Source organism: Haliotis rubra, unplaced genomic scaffold (assembly GCF_003918875.1).
Source record: "Haliotis rubra isolate DU_JTF1 unplaced genomic scaffold, ASM391887v1 Scf38, whole genome shotgun sequence".
NCBI classification, from domain to species: domain Eukaryota; kingdom Metazoa; phylum Mollusca; class Gastropoda; order Lepetellida; family Haliotidae; genus Haliotis; species Haliotis rubra.
This window is the reverse complement of record NW_025767057.1, coordinates 1,997,162-2,020,370: the sequence shown is the minus strand read 5'-3', so window position 1 is coordinate 2,020,370 and position 23,209 is coordinate 1,997,162. Positions and strand designations below refer to the sequence as shown.

At 42.6% G+C, this 23,209-nt stretch overlaps 2 protein-coding genes across 2 annotated transcripts; both read left to right on the top strand.

The window, feature by feature from the left end:
* Positions 1-4,658, top strand: LOC124286299 (60S ribosomal protein L19-like). The gene is made up of 5 exons (XM_046722657.1): positions 1-96; positions 1,291-1,397; positions 1,700-1,943; positions 3,455-3,565; positions 4,482-4,658. Exons 1-5 carry the CDS (start codon positions 92-94, stop codon positions 4,606-4,608), a joined length of 594 nt encoding a protein of 197 aa, XP_046578613.1. The 5' UTR covers positions 1-91; the 3' UTR covers positions 4,609-4,658.
* An 8,602-nt stretch (positions 4,659-13,260) lies between these two features.
* LOC124286250 (probable E3 ubiquitin-protein ligase DTX2) lies at positions 13,261-20,091 on the top strand. The gene is made up of 4 exons (XM_046722595.1): positions 13,261-13,669; positions 14,619-16,159; positions 17,041-17,258; positions 19,962-20,091. The coding sequence occupies exons 1-4, from the start codon at positions 13,261-13,263 to the stop codon at positions 20,032-20,034; spliced, it is 2,241 nt and encodes a 746-aa protein (XP_046578551.1). The 3' UTR covers positions 20,035-20,091.
* Positions 20,092-23,209: the final 3,118 nt, after the last annotated feature.

Genomic DNA, 23,209 nt, shown 5'->3' with positions numbered 1-23,209 from the left:
AAAAATACCGAACTATTTTTATCTGTGCTGTCACACCACGTGTTAGTATCCCTCCACTTCCTCTTTCTCAACAACGTGAAACGAAGCGAACATGAGGTGAGGCATGGCGCTGTAAAACAGCATCCATACCTGTATCTTACATATACATATCAGCGCATTCGATTTATATTAGAAATAAAGAATGGTTCTCGGAGTTAAAAATGTATAAAGGGCCTTGATTGCCACATGTCACCACACACTGTGGCATCAAAATGTGTTAGCCGAAGTAGCGAGCTTCTTTCAAAATGGCGGCTCCCATATGAAAGCACGTTTCACTAATGTGATCATCAGATCATTTGATTTTCACACTGTTTAGATGTCATTTGACTAGCAGTGGGCCGGTCGACACACTTTATTTTGCCCAGAGTTCGTTCATTATGGAAAAAGCGACACTGGCTACTTAAATTTGATGTACAAATACATGTGATCAGCAGGCCAAATGGTCAGTGTTGGGCTCACGAAAGGATGGCATAGCTGCTTGCATGCTTAAGTTAAATGGAAGGACAGCAATGAATTTTTGCCTACATCAGATCAAGGAAATAGATATAAATAACATGGTCAGGTCTAGTTATTACTGAGACCAGATTGATGTGTAAGCCTTGATGCAAGGACCATGACAGACACTGATCAAATAAAAAAGATCATGTCATAAATTCATGTCAAACTGCAGATTGCCAAGTGTATAAACACATGGCTTTGGACGTGAATAAATATTCATATATTCATTCCTCTGTGATGTTTAGGCACATCAGGCATGCAAAAATAATGTTGTGGTTCCGATTACCCAACCGACCCTTGAATTCTGGTGCCGACCCTATTTTTTTAAGAGGTATGAATAAGATAAGTGTTCAGATACCATTGTTTTTTCCTGGCACCGACTGACTTCGGTCATTCTGATAGAGAAAGTTGACATGATGGCCACAAGCTTGGTTGAATAAACAATTACACATTGATAAATGTGTTATTTGTTCATACTTTACTTCTAAAACAAATGTAAAAAAGAATTATTCCTACTTGCGTACCCTAAATTTTAAAGAGGTGTAATCGGACCCACAACATTTTTTTTATTTGGCCTCAGTTGTGTTGGGATGGGTTATCCCCAATTCTATCCTTGGCCTGTGGGTACCCTTTTCCAATGAAACACTCTTTCTCATCATTGGCTCGCCTCGTCTGTTTTGATGAATAAACTAATGTAATCTGTTGAAAATATGTAATGTCTTATTGAATGAAGGTTTTGCTTTTTGTTTCCAGCACGCTTCGTTTACAGAAACGGCTTGCAGCCGCAGTGCTCAAATGTGGTAAAAACAAAGTATGGTTGGATCCCAATGAGACCAATGAAATTGCAAATGCCAATTCTAGTAAGCATTTTATCTGTTGTTCTTTTTGGAGTTTTCAGATTTAGTGTAATAGACTGAAAGTCCTGTTATGTATAGAATCCAATTTAGTAATTGCTCTAACATTTCTCATTACTAGTAAAAGTTGTGTAATGACCTGGAGTTTCTGGGATGTAGTACTTCATAGACATTGACATTAATTGGAATGTTATCTCTTTTCAGACAAGTAGTGAACCTTTCTTGTTAATTTGTATCGGCTGAAACTGTATTTTGATACTGATCACTTACTAGATATATATTATAAACAATGTCGTAAAACATTTCAGGACAGAATGTGCGTAAACTGGTGAAGGATGGTCTTATCATCCGCAAGCCTGTCAAGGTACACTCCCGAGCTCGTGTTCGCAAGAACACCATCGCTCGGCGGAAGGGTCGTCACATGGGTCAAGGCAAGAGGAAAGGTACAGCTAATGCCAGAATGCCAGAGAAGATCATCTGGATTCGCCGTATGAGAGTCCTCCGCAACCTGCTCCGCAGATATCGTGAAGCCAAGAAGGTCGATAAGCACTTGTGAGTATTCATAGCAGTTTCAAACATTGCAAAGTTTGTGGGATGTATGGGTTTAAATTACACCCGCCTATGCTTTTGGTAAAGTGATCTTGATGAAATGGGTGGTCAGAAATTTTGTCAACTGACTGGTATGGATTGTTGTTCATATTATCAACCACTGGTCATCTGGTGTAGGACTCAATTTGGGCGGTGGGGTAGCTGAGTTGTTAAAGCGTTCCTCCTCACAATGGGTAAAAAGTGTGAAGCCCATTTGTAGTGTTCCCTGCCATGATATTGCTGGAATTTTTCTAAAACTGGTGTAAAACTAAACATGCTCACTCACTAGACATTTACATGCCCGTCGTAAAACTGAAATATTGCTGGCTGCAGCATAAAACAACAAACAAGCAGTCCGACTCAGAGAGTAACTTTATCCATGCTGCAGTGTTCATGAATGGCGTTTCAAAGTAACAGGACATTGGGTCCTGTAAGTTTCAGATGTCAGTCTGACCCACTGAAAATTCACAGGACCCACAGAATAAAATTAAACGCACATTTCAGATTTAACATTTCTTATAATTGGCATTGAAATTATCAACAAAAGATTTATAAACAGCAAACAAGTGTCACATGTCACATATAACAACTTCAGTCAAAGTCATTGTGAAATATAGTCAGACACTGGGGCCGGCGGGTTGTAGACTTCTATCGGACCATTGGCGAATCTGCCGGATTTGTCAGAGGGTCAGACGCTATTCGTGAACACTGAATGCTGCTGAGGTTGATGTAACCTTGTTAAGAACAGATTCTTTCCTCACTACTGACTCACTCTAGCATGGCCTCGTAAATATTTACAGATGACAGAAATGACTGCACAATGACCAAATGGAATTAAGTATTAGTGCTTGTTTATATTTGCCTTGGCAATTGCCTCAGCATAATACTCAGTAAGGACCACTGAATGAGGATGATAGGAAGCTAGTTTCTAAGACTGCTGCAATTCAAACCTCACCTCCAAAATAGTGGAATTTGATTAAACAGCAACCAAACATCCAGTTGTCATGATTAGGCTACTGTTTTAAGAGTGAATGCTTTTTTCTCGCTTTTCATCCATCAACTGATTGTTGCAAAATAAACTTATCATTTCACCTTGAATGAACATGTATTGTCTTGGGTTGGCTTTTAAAAGACATACATGTTCTTGGATTATAGCTCCTTTGATTTATTATTGAACTCTGATACTGCTGTTATATGCATGTAAATGCAACACAAACTTCTCATGCAGAAATTTCGTGTCTTTGCAAAGCATATTAGAAAACATGGCTTAAAGATGAAAATTCTAGGTGAACGTTCTTCAGTCGCAATTATTTCAAAATGGAAGTTTTTAGGAATAGAAAAATATGAAAACCCTTTTCTATTTTGAAAACATTTTGTGTGTTTTTCGAAGGTATGGACAACATACAGAGTTCTGTGGACAAATCCTGTTTCACCAGAAGATTTTCCCAAAACTGATAAGTGTGTTTTTGTTTCAGGTACCATGAGTTGTACATGAAATGCAAAGGTAATGGCTTCAAGAACAAGCGTGTTCTTATGGAGCATATCCACAAGAGGAAGGCTGAGAAGCAGAGGTCCAAACTGCTCAGGTACTTACAAATGTCACTGGCAGTGAGCTGCAGAGTGCTTGAGATAATCATCAATTTTCCTTAGAATCGGACACGTAATGTTTTCCAAGTCCTTGGAGGGTTAATAAAATATTTTGAAAAGAAGTATAACATCATCAAACTTCTGTCAAGACAATTTGTTAACATAGGTTGGTTATCAAGAACAATAGTATTAACATTGTGATGGCTTTCTTCTAAATTAAGCGACCGCCTCCATGGTGTAGTGGTTAGAGTGTCCGCCCGGAGAGCAGAAGGTCACGGGTTCGATCCCCAACCGCGTCATACCAAAAGACGTTAAAATATGGTACTTGTTTGTCCCTGTCAGGCGCTCGGCATTAATGGGTACAACAAGGACTTGTCGGCTCGGAGTCAGTATAATGTGTCTGAGTGGGGTATTCATGCTTCACTGCGGCATGGTATCTCAGTGGGCTAGCACTATAAAACCTGCTTCAGTCCGGGCTAGTACAAGCAGCCGCACATACACACGCATGCACGTCGTCATATGAGCGAAATATTCTCAAGCACGACGTTAAACCCAATTTCACCTCACCTCTAAATTAAGCACGTATGTTAAAGAGTCAATGTCGTAACCCTGATGTGGGGCTCAATGGGGGCCCTAATAATCAAACATGACTGGATGCTTTATCATTTTGCGCAGTGATATTTATGCTCTGCAGTCAGAGCAATAACCAAATGTGTGCCTCAATAAAGACACAAGTATTGATCAACCCACTGAACAAATGTGTTAAAAACATTCTTTGTGCATCCTGCCATGATAATGCTGGAATATTGGTTGTCTTGAGTTCAGGATCATTATGTTCACTTGTCATTTTTAGTAGTTGTCATTTAAACTTTGGATAGAACTTCCAAATTGTAATACTGAGTTATCTTGTTATAGTGACCAAGCCGAGGCTCGCAGACAGAAGGTGAAGGAGGCCCGTCGCCGTAGAGACGAGCGCATCCAGCAGAAGAAAGCAGAGATGCTCAAGTCTTACCATAAGGAGGATGAGGCTTCCAAGAAATAAGCACTTCTGTACAATTGGTGTAAAATAAAAAAAATTGAAAGATGTTTATATATATTTGTGATAGTATTTTTGAGGGTTGTAGGGGCATGCATTCTTGATAAGGCAAAACTATATAAGGTAATTAGGAGCACCCATGCAAATCAATCATAAAGGGGGGATAATTTTGCTATGGATTTAATCTGCCCTAGAAGATCTGAACCTTGTATTAATCAGCCAATCATGTTGCTACATTCTCAGCATGAATGAGCAGAATGTTCATAGCATTGTCTCATTTCCTCATTTTGAAGTAATTAATCAACCTTTTCTCAATTGAACAAATATAGACCGTGACTTTGAAGTGTGTTGGTGGATACACCATGAAAGTAATGTTTGTATCTGTTTTTGGGGTTGCTAAACTTGAAATGCTGAAATGAAAGTTGTGAAGAAGCGGAAGCGTTTAAGGACCTGATATTTGATTGGTTGGAGAGCTTTTATTCAGACTGGGCACTTGACATGCACTCAGGGATCTTCCCACAGCAGGGCTATGGCTTTTAATAAGATTGCCTTTAAAGGGTCCATTTTTGCTGGAGTGTGGCCACTGACCCTGCATTTCGTTGGACATTGGGTATCATGTTTATCTGAAAAGCCATTCAGTGTTGGCCAAATGAAACTGTATGTCATATCAAGCATGCGAGTCCTTTTGATTATAGCCAAATTCATAAACGAGAGCTGCAAACAGCTTTATCATAGGGAGTTCTATGCTGGGATTTTTTTCTGTTATGAAGTTTTTCTTCTGGGTAGTGGATGGAACTTTCACAGCAAGGTAGATGGGAGGTGTGAGAATTCCTGGTTAATAAGTGTAATTTGGCATGTTTCATTATTCCTCAATAGGTGGATTCCTCATTCCTGTTACTTACGTTTAGACTGCAAGACTCAGGAACTAAAACAAAGTGTGAGTTGTAAACAGGAATGTGAAAATGGCTTGGTCTATGGACGGCTTTCAATGTGTCATGATCGCGGGTAATAGTCTGACGGGTGTGGTGTCAAGAGTGGAAATATCTGTATTCTGTGAGTTCTAGGATAGAACTGACTATAGCAGGTGTGCTCTTGTTTTTGCAAAGTCGTGCTGACGATACTCTGATGACTGAAAGTACTAATCTTTGACGTTTTGATTTCACTCTCCATGTTACATACATCTTTTGTTAAATCTGCAGGGCTTCAACACTAAATAAATATCTGAATTGCAAATGCCAAGAAATATATCGAAGCTCCCTTGTCGCGTGTAATCATTTTGAACCATTTTGCATAGAAATCCAATACTGCTTGTATTAAGCGGAACGTATTGTGTGTCAGTCACGACAGAGAGGCCACATGGCTTGGAAATAAAAACTTAAAAGCGTTCAAAAACAAAATGAAATGTAGGAAAATGTGTTTGATGTTCCGTGATATAGTGTCCGTCACGTTTTTTAGCCATACAAACCGTAGGTATATTATTCATAGCGTCCATATTGACAGAAATGGTCTCTCTGTGGAGGAGTTATAAAAAGTACAATTGCGCAGATCGATTACTGCTGTTGATCACTGGATTGTCTGGTCCAGACTCGACGTTTACAGACCGCCGCCATATGTTGTTACCCTGCGGCGTAAAACTAAACTGCACTCCCTATAAAAGCATTACTCCAGCTGACCATACCAAAATACTTACAAATCTACTTGTTGGGACTCAGAACATGGCATCTCAGCTGACCAGTACTCTCCGTAAGCGTAGTAATTTTGTAAACTCAAATCTTTGGGGGTATCGCCCCATACCTGGTGCAGAGTTGCGTCCCCTTTGGTAGGTCAGAATCCTATCCTCGTTCGCTCTGTTTATGTGTGTAGGTTATCCAGCACCATACCCATACTTGAGGTTTGAACAAACTGACAAACGTCTCGGACGAAAGCTGAACGGTGTTAAACCCAACTGGCTAACCTAACCCCTTTTCACCTCCAGTGGGAGAATTCTTGTCATAAAAGGCGACTATGCTTGTCGTAAAAGGCTACTAACAGGATCGGGTGGTCATAGCTCGCTGACTTGATTGACACGTGTCATCGGTTCCCAATTGCGCAGATCGATGCTCATGCTGTTGATCACTGGATTGTCTGGTCCAGACTCGATTATTTACAGACCGCCGCCATATAGCTGTAATATTGCTGAGTGCGGCGTAAAACTAAACTCACTCACTCACTCCAGTGGGAGACGTTGATCAATGCACTGAGTTCCATGTTTGGATCCGTTTTTGCTGTCAAAGCCCCGATCCGCCCATAATATGACTCACGGTTTGGGCAACATGTGGGAGGAAATTGAAATTCGCCTGTACGCAAAAGTAGTCGCACATCATTTTGCTTGAACAGTTTGCTTCTAGGCATCAGTAAAGAATCTCTGAGGAGACTTCAAAAAGTCCAAAATGTAACGGCAAGAATCGTTACACGTGCCCCAAAGTACTCTCACATTACGCCGATACTGAAGTCATTACACTGGCTTCCGGTTGAGGCGAGGATAGTGTTTAAATTACTCTGTATCACATTCAAGAGTCTACAAGGCATGTCACCAGAATATCCCCTAAAACCATCCAGACAACTGCGATCTGAAAGCAGATTCTTTTTGAAAACTCCTTATAGACTGGCTTATGGAAAGCGTTCTTTCAGTGTTTTTGTGCTCCATCGCTGTGGAATGAACTGCCCCTCGCCTTAAAACTGTCCCCATCTTTTGCTGCGTTCAAATCACATCTTAAAACGCATCTCTTTTCACTGCACTATTAACTCTATTCAAACATTATTATTATTTTGTGGCGCTTTGAGCACCCACTTAGTGGTTGGATTTAGCGCTATATATATTTCCATTATTATTATTACTATTTTTATTATTATTATCATTCAGCAATACAATCTCCTGTGTATGACACCCCTCAGAAGTCGTCACCTTCTGAATCCTCGTTCCTTAACCCGATGCTGTTCCAAAGTGTAAGGTACACATGGAAGTACCGTATTTCCTCTATAATTAAAACACTTCCAATTATCCGGCCCTTACGCTTATTTGTACATGACAGTATAATATACATTGCTGGTTACACAATTATCACTTATTCATGACAAAAATATACATTGCTGCTTACGAAAAATATATAAACAAAATTATAAGCGTACAATCGCAAATCGAAAGTGCAAAATTGTGTACTTCGGTTTACTTCCCAAGAAACGAAGCAGCCGGGATACCGAACCCAGTCAGAGCGGGTGGGTGTGCACTCAAGTGTAACGGCTGGTTCATTTGCAGATGCCTTCACGGCTAATTGTGTGTATATATATAGAGATGTTGGGTTTTGTTAATACATGCTCATTTTTTGTGTATAACATTTTGCAATCAACAGACATCATAACATGTCATGTGTTCAAGTATCACACCTGCCTGTCTGTGTAATTACATAATGTGAGAGAGACCGAACTCGGGCCATAAATCAATGCATTTTGTTTATGGTGTATAGCCTGATTGGTGTTAAGTTCAAATTGCATGTGGTCAGTGATAGCAGCTGTGTATTGAATATTGTCATTAGCAGACAGGCAGGCAGACACACAGGTGTCAATAAAACCAGACATTGAGTTTTGTCTGTGACAACGACATATCTATATCACAGTTAGAAATTCTGTCAACGCTAAATAATGACATTGCTTTTAAGTATCGAACTGAGAAAGTGTCTCAGTAAGAAGAACGTGTGGTGAAATAGACAAATGAAATTATATAAACAGTTAATTTACTGTCATAACATATAAAAAGCTCGCGCCTGTGAGATATCAACAAAACAAAACATTAGAAAATAGCTCTCACACCAAAGCCTTCACCGAGTATTCACCCGACAACCCGCTTCCAAGCTGCGCGAACCTATTTACTTGCGCACGTGCTATGAGCGCAGCCCAGCTGTTGAAACCCGTTTTCCCCAGAAAAGTCTGGGGAAAATTAGTGAAACGTTTGAACTCCGATTTCGCGCGTTTTTTTTCATCGCGTTATTTTTCAACTTTATAAGTTGAATTTGCATTTTTGACGCTTTGTTTCGGTAAGTCCATACCGAAAGGTATCAGAATCTGCAAAGTTGTGTTTTACGTTGCATGTGACCTTTAATAAATCTATTTTTGGATCAGGGGACAATACATTTATTAAAAAAGCTCTACGGCGCTTATTAGAGGAAATACGGTAATCGAAAGCCACATTCTACAGCTGCAGCCACTGCCACGTGTGTACACAAGTACCTGTTGTCAGGTAGCAGACACACCGTAACAAATCTTTTCTGGACGCTTTTCCTCTAACCTCAACCGACGTGTTTCTGTAGCATTGTATTGCCCACTGATATGCTTGCCAACAGTCCCTGAAAACAGAAGTCATGACTTTGCCAACTGATATCACCCTCTTGTAGGTCAATTGTCAAATTAGTTTTACATGATGATAGGGCCAGAAAAAGCTCTGAATAAAAATAAAAAGAAGATGAAATCAAGAAAATTATTTATGTTCATAAAATAGCGTCTTCTGAAATGCCAACCAAGCGTCTAATTCGTGTGGATCGTTCTGTGCCAACCCTTTACGTGCACATACCATGACAGCTTAATGGCCGTAGTTTGTATCACTTTGTAAGTTATTGATAACAGAGGCGGTAATCAGCCTGTCATCTTGTCATGTTTTTTAACGTCGCATGGAGCAATGTACCAGCTATATGACGGCGGTATGTCTTGACCAGACAATTTTTAATGATTGACATCTCGATCATCGATCTACGCAATTGAGATGCATCAATCAAATAAGCCAGCACTGCCCACCCGATCCCGTTAGTCGCTTCTAACGACAGGCATGGGTTGCAGAAGACAGGTTCGAGCCCGGATCTTCTCGGGTTTGTTATATCTTCCAGGAAATGATGTTTTTAACTTCGAAACCTCACTACTCAAAGCAATATCATTGTTGCCACGAACTTTGTGATTTACCCTCATACCTACGTATTATCCTCTCATCTTGTCCTTTCCTCCCAAAATTAAGCTTACATGTGGGGTATTTCTAAAATACTTTACAAAATATCTCCAAGCTGTCTCTGGCGGTGTTGATTTAGAAATCCATAACCGTTTCCGTCTTCAAGTGGAGGAAAGTGTTGGACTAAGATCTTTAAATATTGAATGAAAAATCTGACTTTTATTCGAACCGATTGAGTGCTATTGTACAAAACAACCTAAGACTACCTTAAGTCTGTGTTAAGGTATGGGAGTTACGGTCACCTTAGAGCAAAGATCGCTTTGTACAATGGCACCCTGGAAGTTAATACTAGACCATTTGGCTGTTTCAGTTTGAAATAAATCATGGTTATTCACACGCGGAACATACCTTGATATAAAGTCTTTTGAAATCCTAAACAGACTTAATCAGGCATGTGCTGGTGTTAACATACAGGTCAATGGAACAACAGTTAGGAACCGCTTCTTAGACTCAGACTTATATGTGTCACGTGATCATTTGTTTGCTTCCGGGCCACTGTTTAGCCATGGCCACATGACTGCGCTAGGTTGGATATTCGCGGTGTTCGGAACCCCCCGGGTTTATCTACTACTGATGTGACGCACGGTTCGCTTTGATACGTAAGTACATACCCTAAACAGATATGTTCACAATGACTATATAATTACCCATATGTCTTGATGCTAAGTGAATATATGGAATTCACAAAGTGAACAACTTTAAAGACTGGATACTTATTAGTTTTGTGTATTTTTTCGTCAAATACAAGTTGCCATGGTCCACAATATTTGATGCCACTTCCTTAAAAATGAAGTCAGTGTTGACAGCAACGCCTCTCTCTACTTGCTATGTATTTGAACTCTATTTCCACCCTATGAGGAATGTTATAGTGGTGCTCAATACCCTATTCATACCGTCTCAGAATGGTGCACATCGACTTGTCACTGTTTTCACCGATGTGCGACCTACCGGAAATGAAAGGGGTCCGTTTGGGGTATATGTGTCTTCCAACTTATGGTGGTGGTGGTGGTGGAATTGGGTTTAACGTCGTGCTTGAGAATATTTCGCTCATATGACGACGTGCATGCGTGTGTATGTGTATGTGCGGCTGCTTGTACTAGCCCAGACTGAAGCAGGTTTTATAGTGCTAGCCCACTGAGATACCATGCCGCAGTGAAGCATGAATACCCCACTCAGACACATTGTACTGACTCCGAGCCGACCAGTCCTTGTTGTACCCATTAATGCCGAGCGCCAGGCAGGGACCAACAAGTACCATATTTTAACGTCTTTTGGTATGACGCGGCCGGGGATCGAACCCGCGACCTTCCGCTCTCCGGGCGGACGCTCTAACCACTGACAATGTTAAGTTCTTCACGTCACCAATTTCAACGTGTTTAACTAGACTGGAATTTGATGCCACACATCCGAGCTATTGACTGACTACGAATAGTTGTCGAACTAAGAAAGCTTTGTACAACTGAACCGAAAGAATTCATTCAGTAAAGCGACAACAGCGTAACGACAATCGTATATACATGTACATGCATTTATGCTTGATGTGCCGATTGTGGTGCTCTGGCGTCCGCTTGGTGGAACAGAACCGGTGTCCCTCGTGAGACCTTTACATTACCTGGAGTCTGTCGTCGTGCCACAAACTAGAACACCTTCTTTCAGAGAATCGGGCAACTTCGCTATGTTTGTTGAATTGGAATATCATTAGAATGCAAACATACAGACAACGCCCCTAGTAATGTAAATAATGATGAAAAAAGGTTATCGTGTCGAAGAAGCAAATTAAATAACAATAGCACTGGTGCATGTTCCCATGTGAGCGCAGTATCAGCAACATGTCGGTAGATGTATAGACACGCAATACCATGCCGAAAACACAAGGCGTTAATTCACCTGTATTACCGAACGTAAATTTATCCAGCAGTAAAACTGCATATATTGGCAATCAAGACGGCAGTCACGGAACACAAGTAACACAATACTGTGGTATACACGTGAACGGCAGTTGGCGATGATAACCGCTTTTGACTGCTGAACAAACAAGATAGGAGACCGCTTATGAATTGCATTGAAATCAGGCATAGAAAGCCGCTAGGCAAAGTCGACTCATCGTATCAACCCATACAGGGCCTCTACAAATGTCAACAACATTTCAATAGAGTCAATATTCGATATCAACTTGGTATTGATTTCTCAGTCCCGTAAGTAGGGAATGGCAGCGTATTGAGAAGTCTTCTGGTGGCCCGTGCAGCCTTTGTGTTCTATACCAGTTCTGTACATACAGTACACGTAAATAGCTCGTTCACTCGTTGTAGTTGACAGCGCTGGGAGTGGACTCAATATTCATGTACAGTGTAAGTACGTGATCGTGAATAGCTTAAAACTGGAAATAATCTCTTTAATCCGATTTTGGTTTTCAAAAGAAATCGCATGATGAAAAGTCATTTTTTTAGGTCTTAGTTTTCAAAGTAATCACAGAGAGAGAGAGAGAGCTGTTCCATTTGTATTTTGTTATGTGATACACGGGAACACTCAGTGCCTATATCGCACATGAAAAGAAATGAACAGTCGTATGGAATATGTACTTTTAGGTATGATTATGTACACAATCCCTGAGAGATAACCAAATAATATTAATTCGAGATGGGTGATAAAAGTTTGACTGAGTTTGAGGACATGTTACACATCTTATATCCAGGCGAATGAATACCCGCCCCTAGTACCATGTGGTATTCAGCATGTTTAGATTCCTATTTGTGTTGATCATCATATTAAGATTTGATATCTATGCTAAATACGCATCGAGTTGACAATTCAATCTGAAACTAACATGTCGCTACCGGTATAAAGTATGTCGGGTTTCTATATACACGCGTGGTAGCCAGCAGAGACTAATATTGGGACTGACCAACACATAGTGCACGGGGTGGTTTTGGAGATGATGTAGCATGTATGCGCAACCATAGACGATCTATATGAAGGTGGGTATTCCTCTCAGTTGGACGAGCGAGTGAGTAAATGGTGCTTTAAGCGGCATCATCAACTGGACGAGGTGGTAGCCCTGTGCTTACCTACCTGTTCGATTCACGACTTTGGTGCACTCTGTTTAGATTTGTATCCCACTTTTACATGAGAAAAGCGGGAGAAAACCGACTCACTCACTCGTAGTCAATCGGCACTGTACAAGAGTGAGTGAGTGTGGTTTTACGCCGCTTTTAGCAATATCACGACGGGGGACACCAGAAATGGCCTTCAAACATTGTACCCATCTGGGGAATCGAACCCGGGTCTTTGGCGTGACGAGCGGACGCTTTAACCATTAGGCTAACCACGGCCCCGCACTGTACAAGAAGCCGAACCTGTAGACTGGGTCCAGTATATCACCGGCTGGACAGTCCTGTTTTGATTTCAGAATCCTGTCGGGGCTTCGGGCAAGAATATTTCTCGAGATTTTAAATATGAACTTAAAGTTGGCGGTTATGGCTGGATATCTGGCTGATTGCATGGCATCGTATGTTGAAGGTCGTTTTTCATTCTTTCAGTCACTAGCCTCGAGTATATACAGACCGCTAGTACAAATGAACATTGTCATTGTAGAGCGTTTAACAACTTTTGCTCCCCTTATTTCAGGTGTAATGGCAAACTCGGAGACGAAAATTCCCAAATTTCAATTCAAGTCCCCGTTTGGTCTTCACGTGACGACGTATGTGGGTGACATCACTGACGCTGTGGCCGACGCCATTGTGACACAAGAAGACAAGTTGATGAAGCACGAGAGCTTCGTCACGAAGGCTCTCATCAAACTGGACCCGCTGTTCGAGATCGACAGAGAGGACATGAAGAAGAAGCACCTGACCTTCCCCCTCTGGAACGTGCTGACCAATCGGGCTAAAGACCAGGTCGTGTTCCACGCCTTCCTGTCCGCCTGCACGCCAAGTCAGACCAAACACTGGGTCATCAACATGAAGAAACTGTACGAGACGTTGTTCCGGGAGGCGGAGAAGAACGACATCATGGTGTTGGCGCTGCCGCTGCTGGGCGGAGGTGGGTATGATGGGTATATTACCCGGAGGTGGGTTTGATGGGTATGTTACCCGGAGGTGGGTTTGATGGGTATGATGTTACTCGGAGGTATATATGATGGGTATGTTACCCGGAGATGGGTATGATGGGTATGTTACCCGGAGGTGGGCGTGATGGGTATGTTACCCAGAGGTGGGTATGATGGGCATGGTACCCGGAGGTAGATATGATGGGTATGTTACCCGGAGGTGGGCGTGATGGGTATGTTACCCGGAGGTCGGTATGCTGGGTATGTAACCCGAAGGTGGGTATGCTAGGTATATTACTCGGAGGTGGGCATGCTGGGTATGTAACCCGGAGGCCGGTATGCTGGGTATGTAACCCGGAGGTGGGTATGATGGATATGTTACCCGAAGATGGGTATGCTAGGTATGTTACCCGGAGTTGGGTATGATGGGTATGCTACCCGGAGGTAGGTATGATGGGTATGCTGGCCCAGACTTCACTATTTGCAGACCGATGCGATATGGCTCGTGTATTGCTGATTCCAGTTTTATACACCATTAAATCCTATTGTAAATACGCAAGAAATGATTTCCCAGTTATTTAGGAATGCTGGATTTAGGGATCGGTGATGAATGAGTAAATGAGTATTAAGTCTCATAATTCGCATGAACAGTTTGGTAGTATATTTGTAGTCTGAAATCCACCCCATTGTGCATTTGCACACTGTATAACAGTTCTGAGTCCTTTAGTTGCAAGTGGCGAGTATTATTTTTACAAAAACAAAAACAAAACAAAACAAATGAACAAACATTTCCTCGAGCGATCTGTCCATATTATTATTGCGTCCCTGACTTGTTATTGTGTTGTCCTTTAACTTGTCTAGTAATTTCACATTATTTGATGCATTCAGGGCAGTTGCAATACGTTTCTTTTGCTGACGTTATTCATGCATTTCTACACTCAGGTGTGTCTAATCTCGAGTTCGCTGTGCAAGTTGCTGTGACCTCTGTAGCGACCTTCAAACCGAAGACACTGACTGACGTGTTGTTTGTGTCCATGGACGAGCAGCTGGTGGATCAGATTGCTGCTCTTTGTGAGTTCGAGTTCAGTGGGCGGCCTCAGAGCGACAAGACCAAGAGAACGGTGTCCTTCAAACTGGATGAGGATGAGGACGAGAAACCCAGATCCAAGTCAAAGCATAAAAAGTCCAAGTTCCGACGTGGTGGAATCCGGCGTGGTACCAGAAGAGGCTCTGGGTCTTCTATAGACAGTACTGGTTCTGACGATCACGAGTGGTCCAGGAGTAGACACAATAGAGAAAACCAAACAGTAACCAGAGAAAATAAAGGAAATCACAGATCTAACAAGCAATCAGGAACCAGGGAAAAGAACACAAATAATAGTCCCAAACAACGAGCAACTTCAAATGGGCATGATTCCCAGTTAGAGGATTATAATCCACCGAAGATACATTTTGGAAGAAGTTATCTTGATACATTTGATGCCTATGACTTTACAGCTGATGACACCAGCGAGACTGGTGGTGCATTCCGGAAACCGAAGAAGTCAAGATATTCCCCAGCATCATCTGATGAGGATCATCGAAGCGATAAACCCGTGGTCCGTCCGTCGATGAAGGGGACGAGAGTCAGTGTCGATGGGAAGACTTATAACATGAACATGAAGTATGAAGGCGGCCCTCTACTCAAGTCAGCAGAGGATGTCAGAGAGAAGGTTATAGGACCTGGTAAGGAGAATAAACCATCTTTAGAAACACCACGGAAAGAACAAGCTGTGACGAAATCCGTGAAGGTTGCAACTAAACCTACATACAAACCGACATATATTCCACTGCCCACAACCAAACCGTCTCAGGTTAGACAAGCAAAGAAACCTGCGGAACCCAAACCAGTGTTGCCTGTTAAGACTGACCAGTTGAAAGTGGACGACCCGGACACCCCGAGGAGGACGAAGTCCAGCGAGCTGGGAAGGACAAGGAAGAGGTCACAGTCGCTGGCAGCAAAGGTGGAGGAAGAGGCCCTCGAGCTGCTCCGAGCTCAACATGAGATGAACAAAACCAAAGAAATCGTGCCTGCTATCAAGATCAGCACCGAGACCGACTTTCCAGACTGGACAGTGGGTAAGGGTCATAGTCTCACCCCCGAAGCTAATCCCCTGTCGAGCCAAAACAGAAGTTCCTGGAGTTCTGATGAAGAGGAGGGTAAGACAGAGAATCAGGGTGTAGACTGTCCTATATGTTCACGTGTGATGAAGCACCCGAAAACGTTGGCTAAATGTGGACATGTATTCTGTAGGAGGTGTATAGACAAACATTTCGCTAGTTACAAGCCTGTGTGTCCCACTTGTGACATGGTGTACGGAGTCATCATCGGGAATCAGCCAGAAGGGACGATGGAGGTGGGTCTGGTGGATGATCGCTTGCCTGGCTACAGTAAATACGACACCGTAGTGATCACGTATCACATTCCTGACGGCGACCAAGGGGTGAGAAGTCACTTTATTATATTTATTTACTTTATATTTGTACATGTCCAGGTGCTACTCCTTAGTATTCGTGTTCGATGCCGGCGTGTAGCCGCTACTCCTTGTTGCACGTGCTCAATGCAGAGTCTGGCGTTAGTCCTTATTATACGTATCCGTTGCCAATGTCTACGTGCTGGTCCTAATTATACGTATCCGTTGCCAATGTGTTCGTTCTAGTTCTTATTGCACGTGCTCAATGCCAGTACCTAGTGTTGGTCCTTATTATACGTACTCGATACTCCTGGTTCAGACTCGTGAGTGAGTGAGTATGGTTTTACGCCGCTTTTAGCAATATTCCAGCAATATCACGGCGGCGAACACCAGAAATGGGCTTCACACATTGTACCCATGTGGGGAATCGAACCCGGGTCTTCGGCGTGACGAGCCAACGCTTTAAAAACTAGGCTACCCCACCGCTTCTGATAATGATGAAATAGACAACATACACATGGCTCTACCCTTTCAGAGTGAGTGAGTCATCGAGTGTAGAAACATCATTTCGAAGAATATTTCAGATATGTCATGGTATTGCGTCTTAATGTGACGTGAATTGTTAATGATGCTCGTCTTAGAAAATTACCAACTAAAACACCAGACGCGATTATATACAGACTGCCGCCATATACTAGTATATGCAGTATTGCTGAGTGCGGCGTTAAACAACAAACAAAAGAAAACTTAACGTGACATTAAATAGAGGGTATTTCAAATCTTCACTGGCAGCTACGTGGCAACATGATTTATGATATTGCAATAAGCGCGAATTTCTAGTTTTTGCTATCAGCTGAGGCAACATATATATTAAATGTTTAACGTCATCGACCTTCACCTTGTACCCACAGCCTGCACACCCTGACCCGGGCGAGCCATACACAGGGTTGACTCGGAAAGCCTACCTACCGAACTCGACTAAAGGAATGGGAATTCTGAGACTTTTAAGAATCGCATTTAAACGGAAGTTGATATTCACGATCGTTCGTGCGACCTCATCGGACCAGAGTTATGTGGTGACGTGGGGCGACATTCATCACAAGACCAACATGAAGGGCGGGGCGACCAGGTATGTATGAAGGGACGACATTCACCATTAGACCAACATGAAGGGCGGGGCGACCAGGTATGTATGAAGGGACGACATTCACCATTAGACCAACATGAAGGGCGGGGCGACCAGGTATGTATGAAGGGACAACATTCATCATTAGACCAACATGAAGGGCAGGGCGACCAGGTATGTATGAAGGGACAACATTCATTCCATCATTAGACCAATCATTAGACCAACATGAAGGGCAGGGCGACCAGGTATGTATGAAGGGACGACATTCATCATTAGACCAGCATGAAGGGCGGGGCGACCAGGTATGTATGAAGGGACGACATTCATCATTAGACCAACATGAAGGGCAGGGCGACCAGGTATGTATGAAGGGACAACATTCATCATTAGACCAGCATGAAGGGCGGGGCGACCAGGTATGTATGAAGGGACAACATTCATCATTAGACCAGCATGAAGGGCGGGCGACCAGGTATGTATGAAGGGACGACATTCATCATTAGACCAGCATGAAGGGCGGGGCGACCAGGTATGTATGAAGGGACGACATTCATCATTATACCAACATTAAGGGCGGGGCGACCAGGTATGTATGAAGGGACAACATTCATCATTATACCAACATGAAGGGCGGGGCGACCAGGTATGTATGAAGGGACAACATTCATCATTAGACCAGCATGAAGGGCGGGGCGACCAGGTATGTATGAAGGGACAACATTCACCATTAGACCAACATGAATGGCGGGGCGACCAGGTATGTATGAAGGGACGACATTCATCATTAGACCAGCATGAAGGGCGGGGCGACCAGGTATGTATGAAGGGACGACATTCATCATTAGACCAACATGAAGGGCAGGGCGACCAGGTATGTATGAAGGGACGACATTCATCATTAGACCAACATGAAGGGCAGGGCGACCAGGTATGTATGAAGGGACGACATTCATCATTAGACCAACATGAAGGGCGGGGCGACCAGGTATGTATGAAGGACGACATTCATCATTAGAGACCAACATGAAGGGCGGGGCGACCAGGTATGTATGAAGGGACGACATCCATCATTAGACCAACATGAAGGGCGGGGCGACCAGGTATGTATGAAGGGACGACATTCACCATTAGACCAACATGAAGGGCGGGGCGACCAGGTATGTATGAAGGGACAACATTCACCATTAGACCAGCATGAAGGGCGGGGCGACCAGGTATGTATGAAGGGACAACATTCACCATTAGACCAAGCATGAAGGGCGGGGCGACCAGGTATGTATGAAGGGACGACATTCATCATTAGACCAGCATGAAGGGCAGGGCGACCAGGTATGTATGAAGGGACGACATTCATCATTATACCAACATTAAGGGCGGGGCGATCAGGTATGTATGAAGGGACAACATTCATCATTATACCAACATGAAGGGCGGGGCGACCAGGTATGTATGAAGGGACGACATTCATCATTAGACCAGCATGAAGGGCGGGGCGACCAGGTATGTATGAAGGGACAACATTCACCATTAGACCAGCATGAAGGGCGGGGCGACCAGGTATGTATGAAGGGACGACATTCATCATTAGACCAGCATGAAGGGCAGGGCGACCAGGTATGTATGAAGGGACGACATTCATCATTATACCAACATTAAGGGCGGGGCGATCAGGTATGTATGAAGGGACAACATTCATCATTAGACCAACATGAAGGGCGGGGCGACCAGGTATGTATGAAGGGACAACATTCATCATTAGACCAGCATGAAGGGCGGGGCGACCAGGTATGTATGAAGGGACAACATTCACCATTATACCAACATGAAGGGCAGGGCGACCAGGTATGTATGAAGGGACGACATTCACCATTAGACCAACATGAAGGGCAGGGCGATCAGGTATGTATGAAGGGACAACATTCACCATTAGACCAGCATGAAGGGCAGGGCGACCAGGTATGTATGAAGGGACGACATTCATCATTATACCAACATTAAGGGCGGGGCGATCAGGTACGTATGAAGGACAACACAACATTTCCAGCAATATCACGGCGGCGAGAAATGGGCCAACATGAAGAGCGGGGCGACCAGGTATGTATGAAGGGACGACATCCACCATTTGACCAGCATTACAGGAAGGGCGACCAGGCATGTATAAGGGGTTTTCAGTTTGCTATCTGTTTCCTCTCAAGCCATTAGAGAATCATGTGTTGTTTCACAAAGGAAAACAATGTGTGTTTTTGTGTGGCATGTAGGGGTGGGTATTGCAGGGAATTTTCGTATTGCGATATATTGCGATGCGAAAGCATGTATTGCGATATGTATTGCAATATATTGCAAGAATTATTTTTAACAAAAAAGATACTTATAATCGAGTTAATGCTTGATTTGTAAAGCAAAAACACAACAAAATCACAATGCTTGATTAGGCTTTAATAAAACTTTTAATCATGGCAAAATATAAATGTAAATAATGTTTGGCACAAATGAAACAAGGAAAGGAACAATTTAAAAACGGAAATATCCGAAGATTTCCGAGTGTTACGAAGTTTTCCGAATGCATGTCAAAATACCGGTTTTCGATCAGCGTATCGCAATACGTATCGTTTCCATGTCTGAACCGGTAAATACCGGTAAACCGGTTATATTGCGCAGCCCTAGTGGCATGTTGTGTGAACTGACCGCCATATTGTCATGCAGGTTCGGCTACCCAGATGAGACGTATCTGACACGGGTCAAGGAGGATCTCGCCAGGAAGGGAGTCACAGAATAGGATCTCAAGTCATAAACGTTAATGTATTTTAATTAACAAATATATGTTCTTCAAGCGCATTCGTTTTTGTCGTTGATGGTAGCGTGTCCACTGACAAAATCAACACGGAGAAAGCGCCCGCATCGTCTGGCTCTATGACACTACCGACAAAGTACCGTGCTGTTTTAATGTGTGGGTGTATGAGGTATTACCAGCATGTGTTGTATCTTGTTATCTGATGATATGAGTTAAAATAGGGAATATCAATAGTAAAGACAACAACAACAAACCGACCATATTTAAGATAAAGCTCAAGCGTTCTTTTATTACCCTGGTCAAACCGGTTAATGGATCAGTGTGCAAACGATTGCCATTTTCAGCTCCCTGGGGAGTACACACCTCATGCTGCCCGTGAGGTCGCTTAGCCGTCGAGTTCTACCGCAACAAGGTCGTGTTCAAGAATATTGCACTTACACAGCAACGTGAATGTGTGTATGTGCGTGCGTAGTGCGTGCGTAGTGCGTGCGTGTGTACCATCTTTTACCGTATGACGCAACTCGGGATGGAACCACCGGCCTTCCCCTCACCGAGAAGACCGTCTATCAACTCGAGTTTTCTAGACAATGGCTGGGGTCGGTTGGAGTGATGAACGCCTGCTCCGTAGTTTGAAAGATATTAAAATAATCAAGTGGCCCAGAAACAAACACACCATCGGCATCCGTGATATTATTTGATTATTGCTGAAAGCGGCGAAAAAAAACAAACTTCGTGTGTAGGGGAGACCGGGGGCAATAGGGCGTGTAAGTGAATCCTGCGCATCGCGAGATTTCGTGACTTCCGGTGACAAACAAAGTTTTCAGCAATGGCGCTCTCCATTATGTACTGGGTGAATTACACTTCAGACAGGCCAAAATTGATTCGCAAGTCCGAAAATTCTGTAAGCTGCGATCGGGTACTTAGGGGGCAATTATAACAAGGGCAATGACTCTAAAAGTTTTCGCTCGAGCATAGTGTAGGTGAGTAGAGTTATTTCCCTTTTTGTTGCTGCGGTACACATCCAGGCGTTTTTCAACTGCTCGCTCATGGCGAGATACAGTTGACGAAAAATCGTTTTTAACATAGGTAAGTAAATTTTTCACAAAACGTAATTAAACGTTCTAAAGCAGTAAATGTTGCTTGGTGTGAAATTAACTTTTCAAGTGTAAAATTGAGGTATTACGACATATTTTGAAGTAGAAATGTTTGAGAAGCCCAAAGTGGTTAACATGTGACGTGGCATTAAACATAACTACCACCATCTGGGGCAATTGTAACACTGTCTTACAATTGCCCCCATGTAAGTTTTCCTTGTGCTATAACTATGAAGAAAACTATGATGATGGTTTTATGTTAGTTCTTTACTAGTTTTATCATAGTATAACCTTTTCAGTGTTATGTTGATAGTATTAGCCCTCGGGTGACAGTTTTGGTGTTGGTTACTCTTTGTAATTACATTTTAGGCATACGAAAAGAAGAATTATAAACCAAACACATTTTAAATGTCGATGTGACAAAGGTTTGATGTTAATCCATTTCCACCTCAAATCATCAAGATAGCATCTTTATTATTTTGATTCTATCTGGAAAATAAACAGATCGTTACATTAGTACCTTCTTTGTTACAACTACCCCATCCACCTGTTACAATTGCCCCGTGCTTGGTGTCAGTTCTAACACTTGCAGCCATTGCATTTGATACGTAATAACTTTGTAACGACATGATAGTAAAACGACACAGGTATAAAGCCAAGATGCCAATGTACTAGTTAGTACCGATTAACTTTGTGAACGGTCGAGTAATATCGAATTACAAGAAGTTAAGTAAAAAGTGTGACAATTCACCCCGGTCTCCCCTATTTATGTCATTCCTGATTCAACGTTAATTGATAGTTGAGTCTGGGAGGAACAGGAGAGGAAAACAAACTTTCTTTCCCGAAGTAAGCGCTGACACTAAGTTCAGGTACACGTCCTGAGTCTACAACGAGCACATCCGAGCACTACACCTCTTCACAGAATATCAAACCTTTCCACTGTTCTTTTTTGCGATTTTCCGGCGTCTCTCAATGAAACATAAACTAGTTGAGCTACCATTACTTGTGTCGTGAAGACGAATGTCTCCCCCTGCTTCCGAAAAGTACTGTTTTGGGTTTATAATGAACAGTGAATTATTTTACGTCAACATGACACTGTTAAAGGGTTTGCAGTTCTCAAGCTCCGTACAAACTACTGTCTCCAACATTAACAATAACCCTCCTGAATTAAAGTATGGACTTCCCGGAAGGTATTTCCGACAAGTACAAATCGAGGGGTTGCTTGTGCTGAGTTATAGTCTGTTTGCAGTGAAAACGTACCGATGAATTTCACTCTAAACAAAAAAGTAAATCGAATAAAGTGAAATTAAGATTGCGAATCCTCATAACTTTACCTTGCCAATTGAACATTACAACGGGGTATGCACATGAAATGAAACACGAGAACAAGTAGGTTTGGGCTAAGTTAACGCTCATCACGTACCGCACGCGCATTTGTTTCACTGTTCCATCTACTGCGCTTACCCCATTGTAATACAAGCAATAATAGAGATTTGAATCTATGATCGTTTGTTAAACAACTGTGATCCTAAGTTGAATACAATTTTGAGATTTAAATGATCATTAGGCAAGGTCAAATTATCTTAATTTCACTTACAGTGGAATCTGTAAAATCCGGACTACTCTCGGAGTCCCGGCAAAATTGTACTTAATTTATCATTAAAGCTTGCTTTATAATCCGGACTCTCTCAATTGCGGATTACGGACTAAAATAACAGTCCCAACAATCAACTTGCTATGAGAACAATGCTTTGTAATCCGGGCTTAGCTGACCGACCGTTGTAAAACAACTCCCTTACTTCGGTTGGGGTCCTAATCACGGCCAACTCAGACCACAAGACAGCTGGCAGTTTCTGTCTTAGATGTAAAATGGAAGGATGTTCAAATATACATTTTACTGACCCCTTACGTGGGAACCTGTGTTGGTTTTCTTTTTAAGATCATAACGATCACTGTCAACGAGACTGTAATTTTACTCAAAATGTTAAAACAGAATGTTTCTGCTAGCTGCAGTGAAATCGTGTGTCCCCCGATATTTATAACTTCGACCCTCTTTATTCACAGCG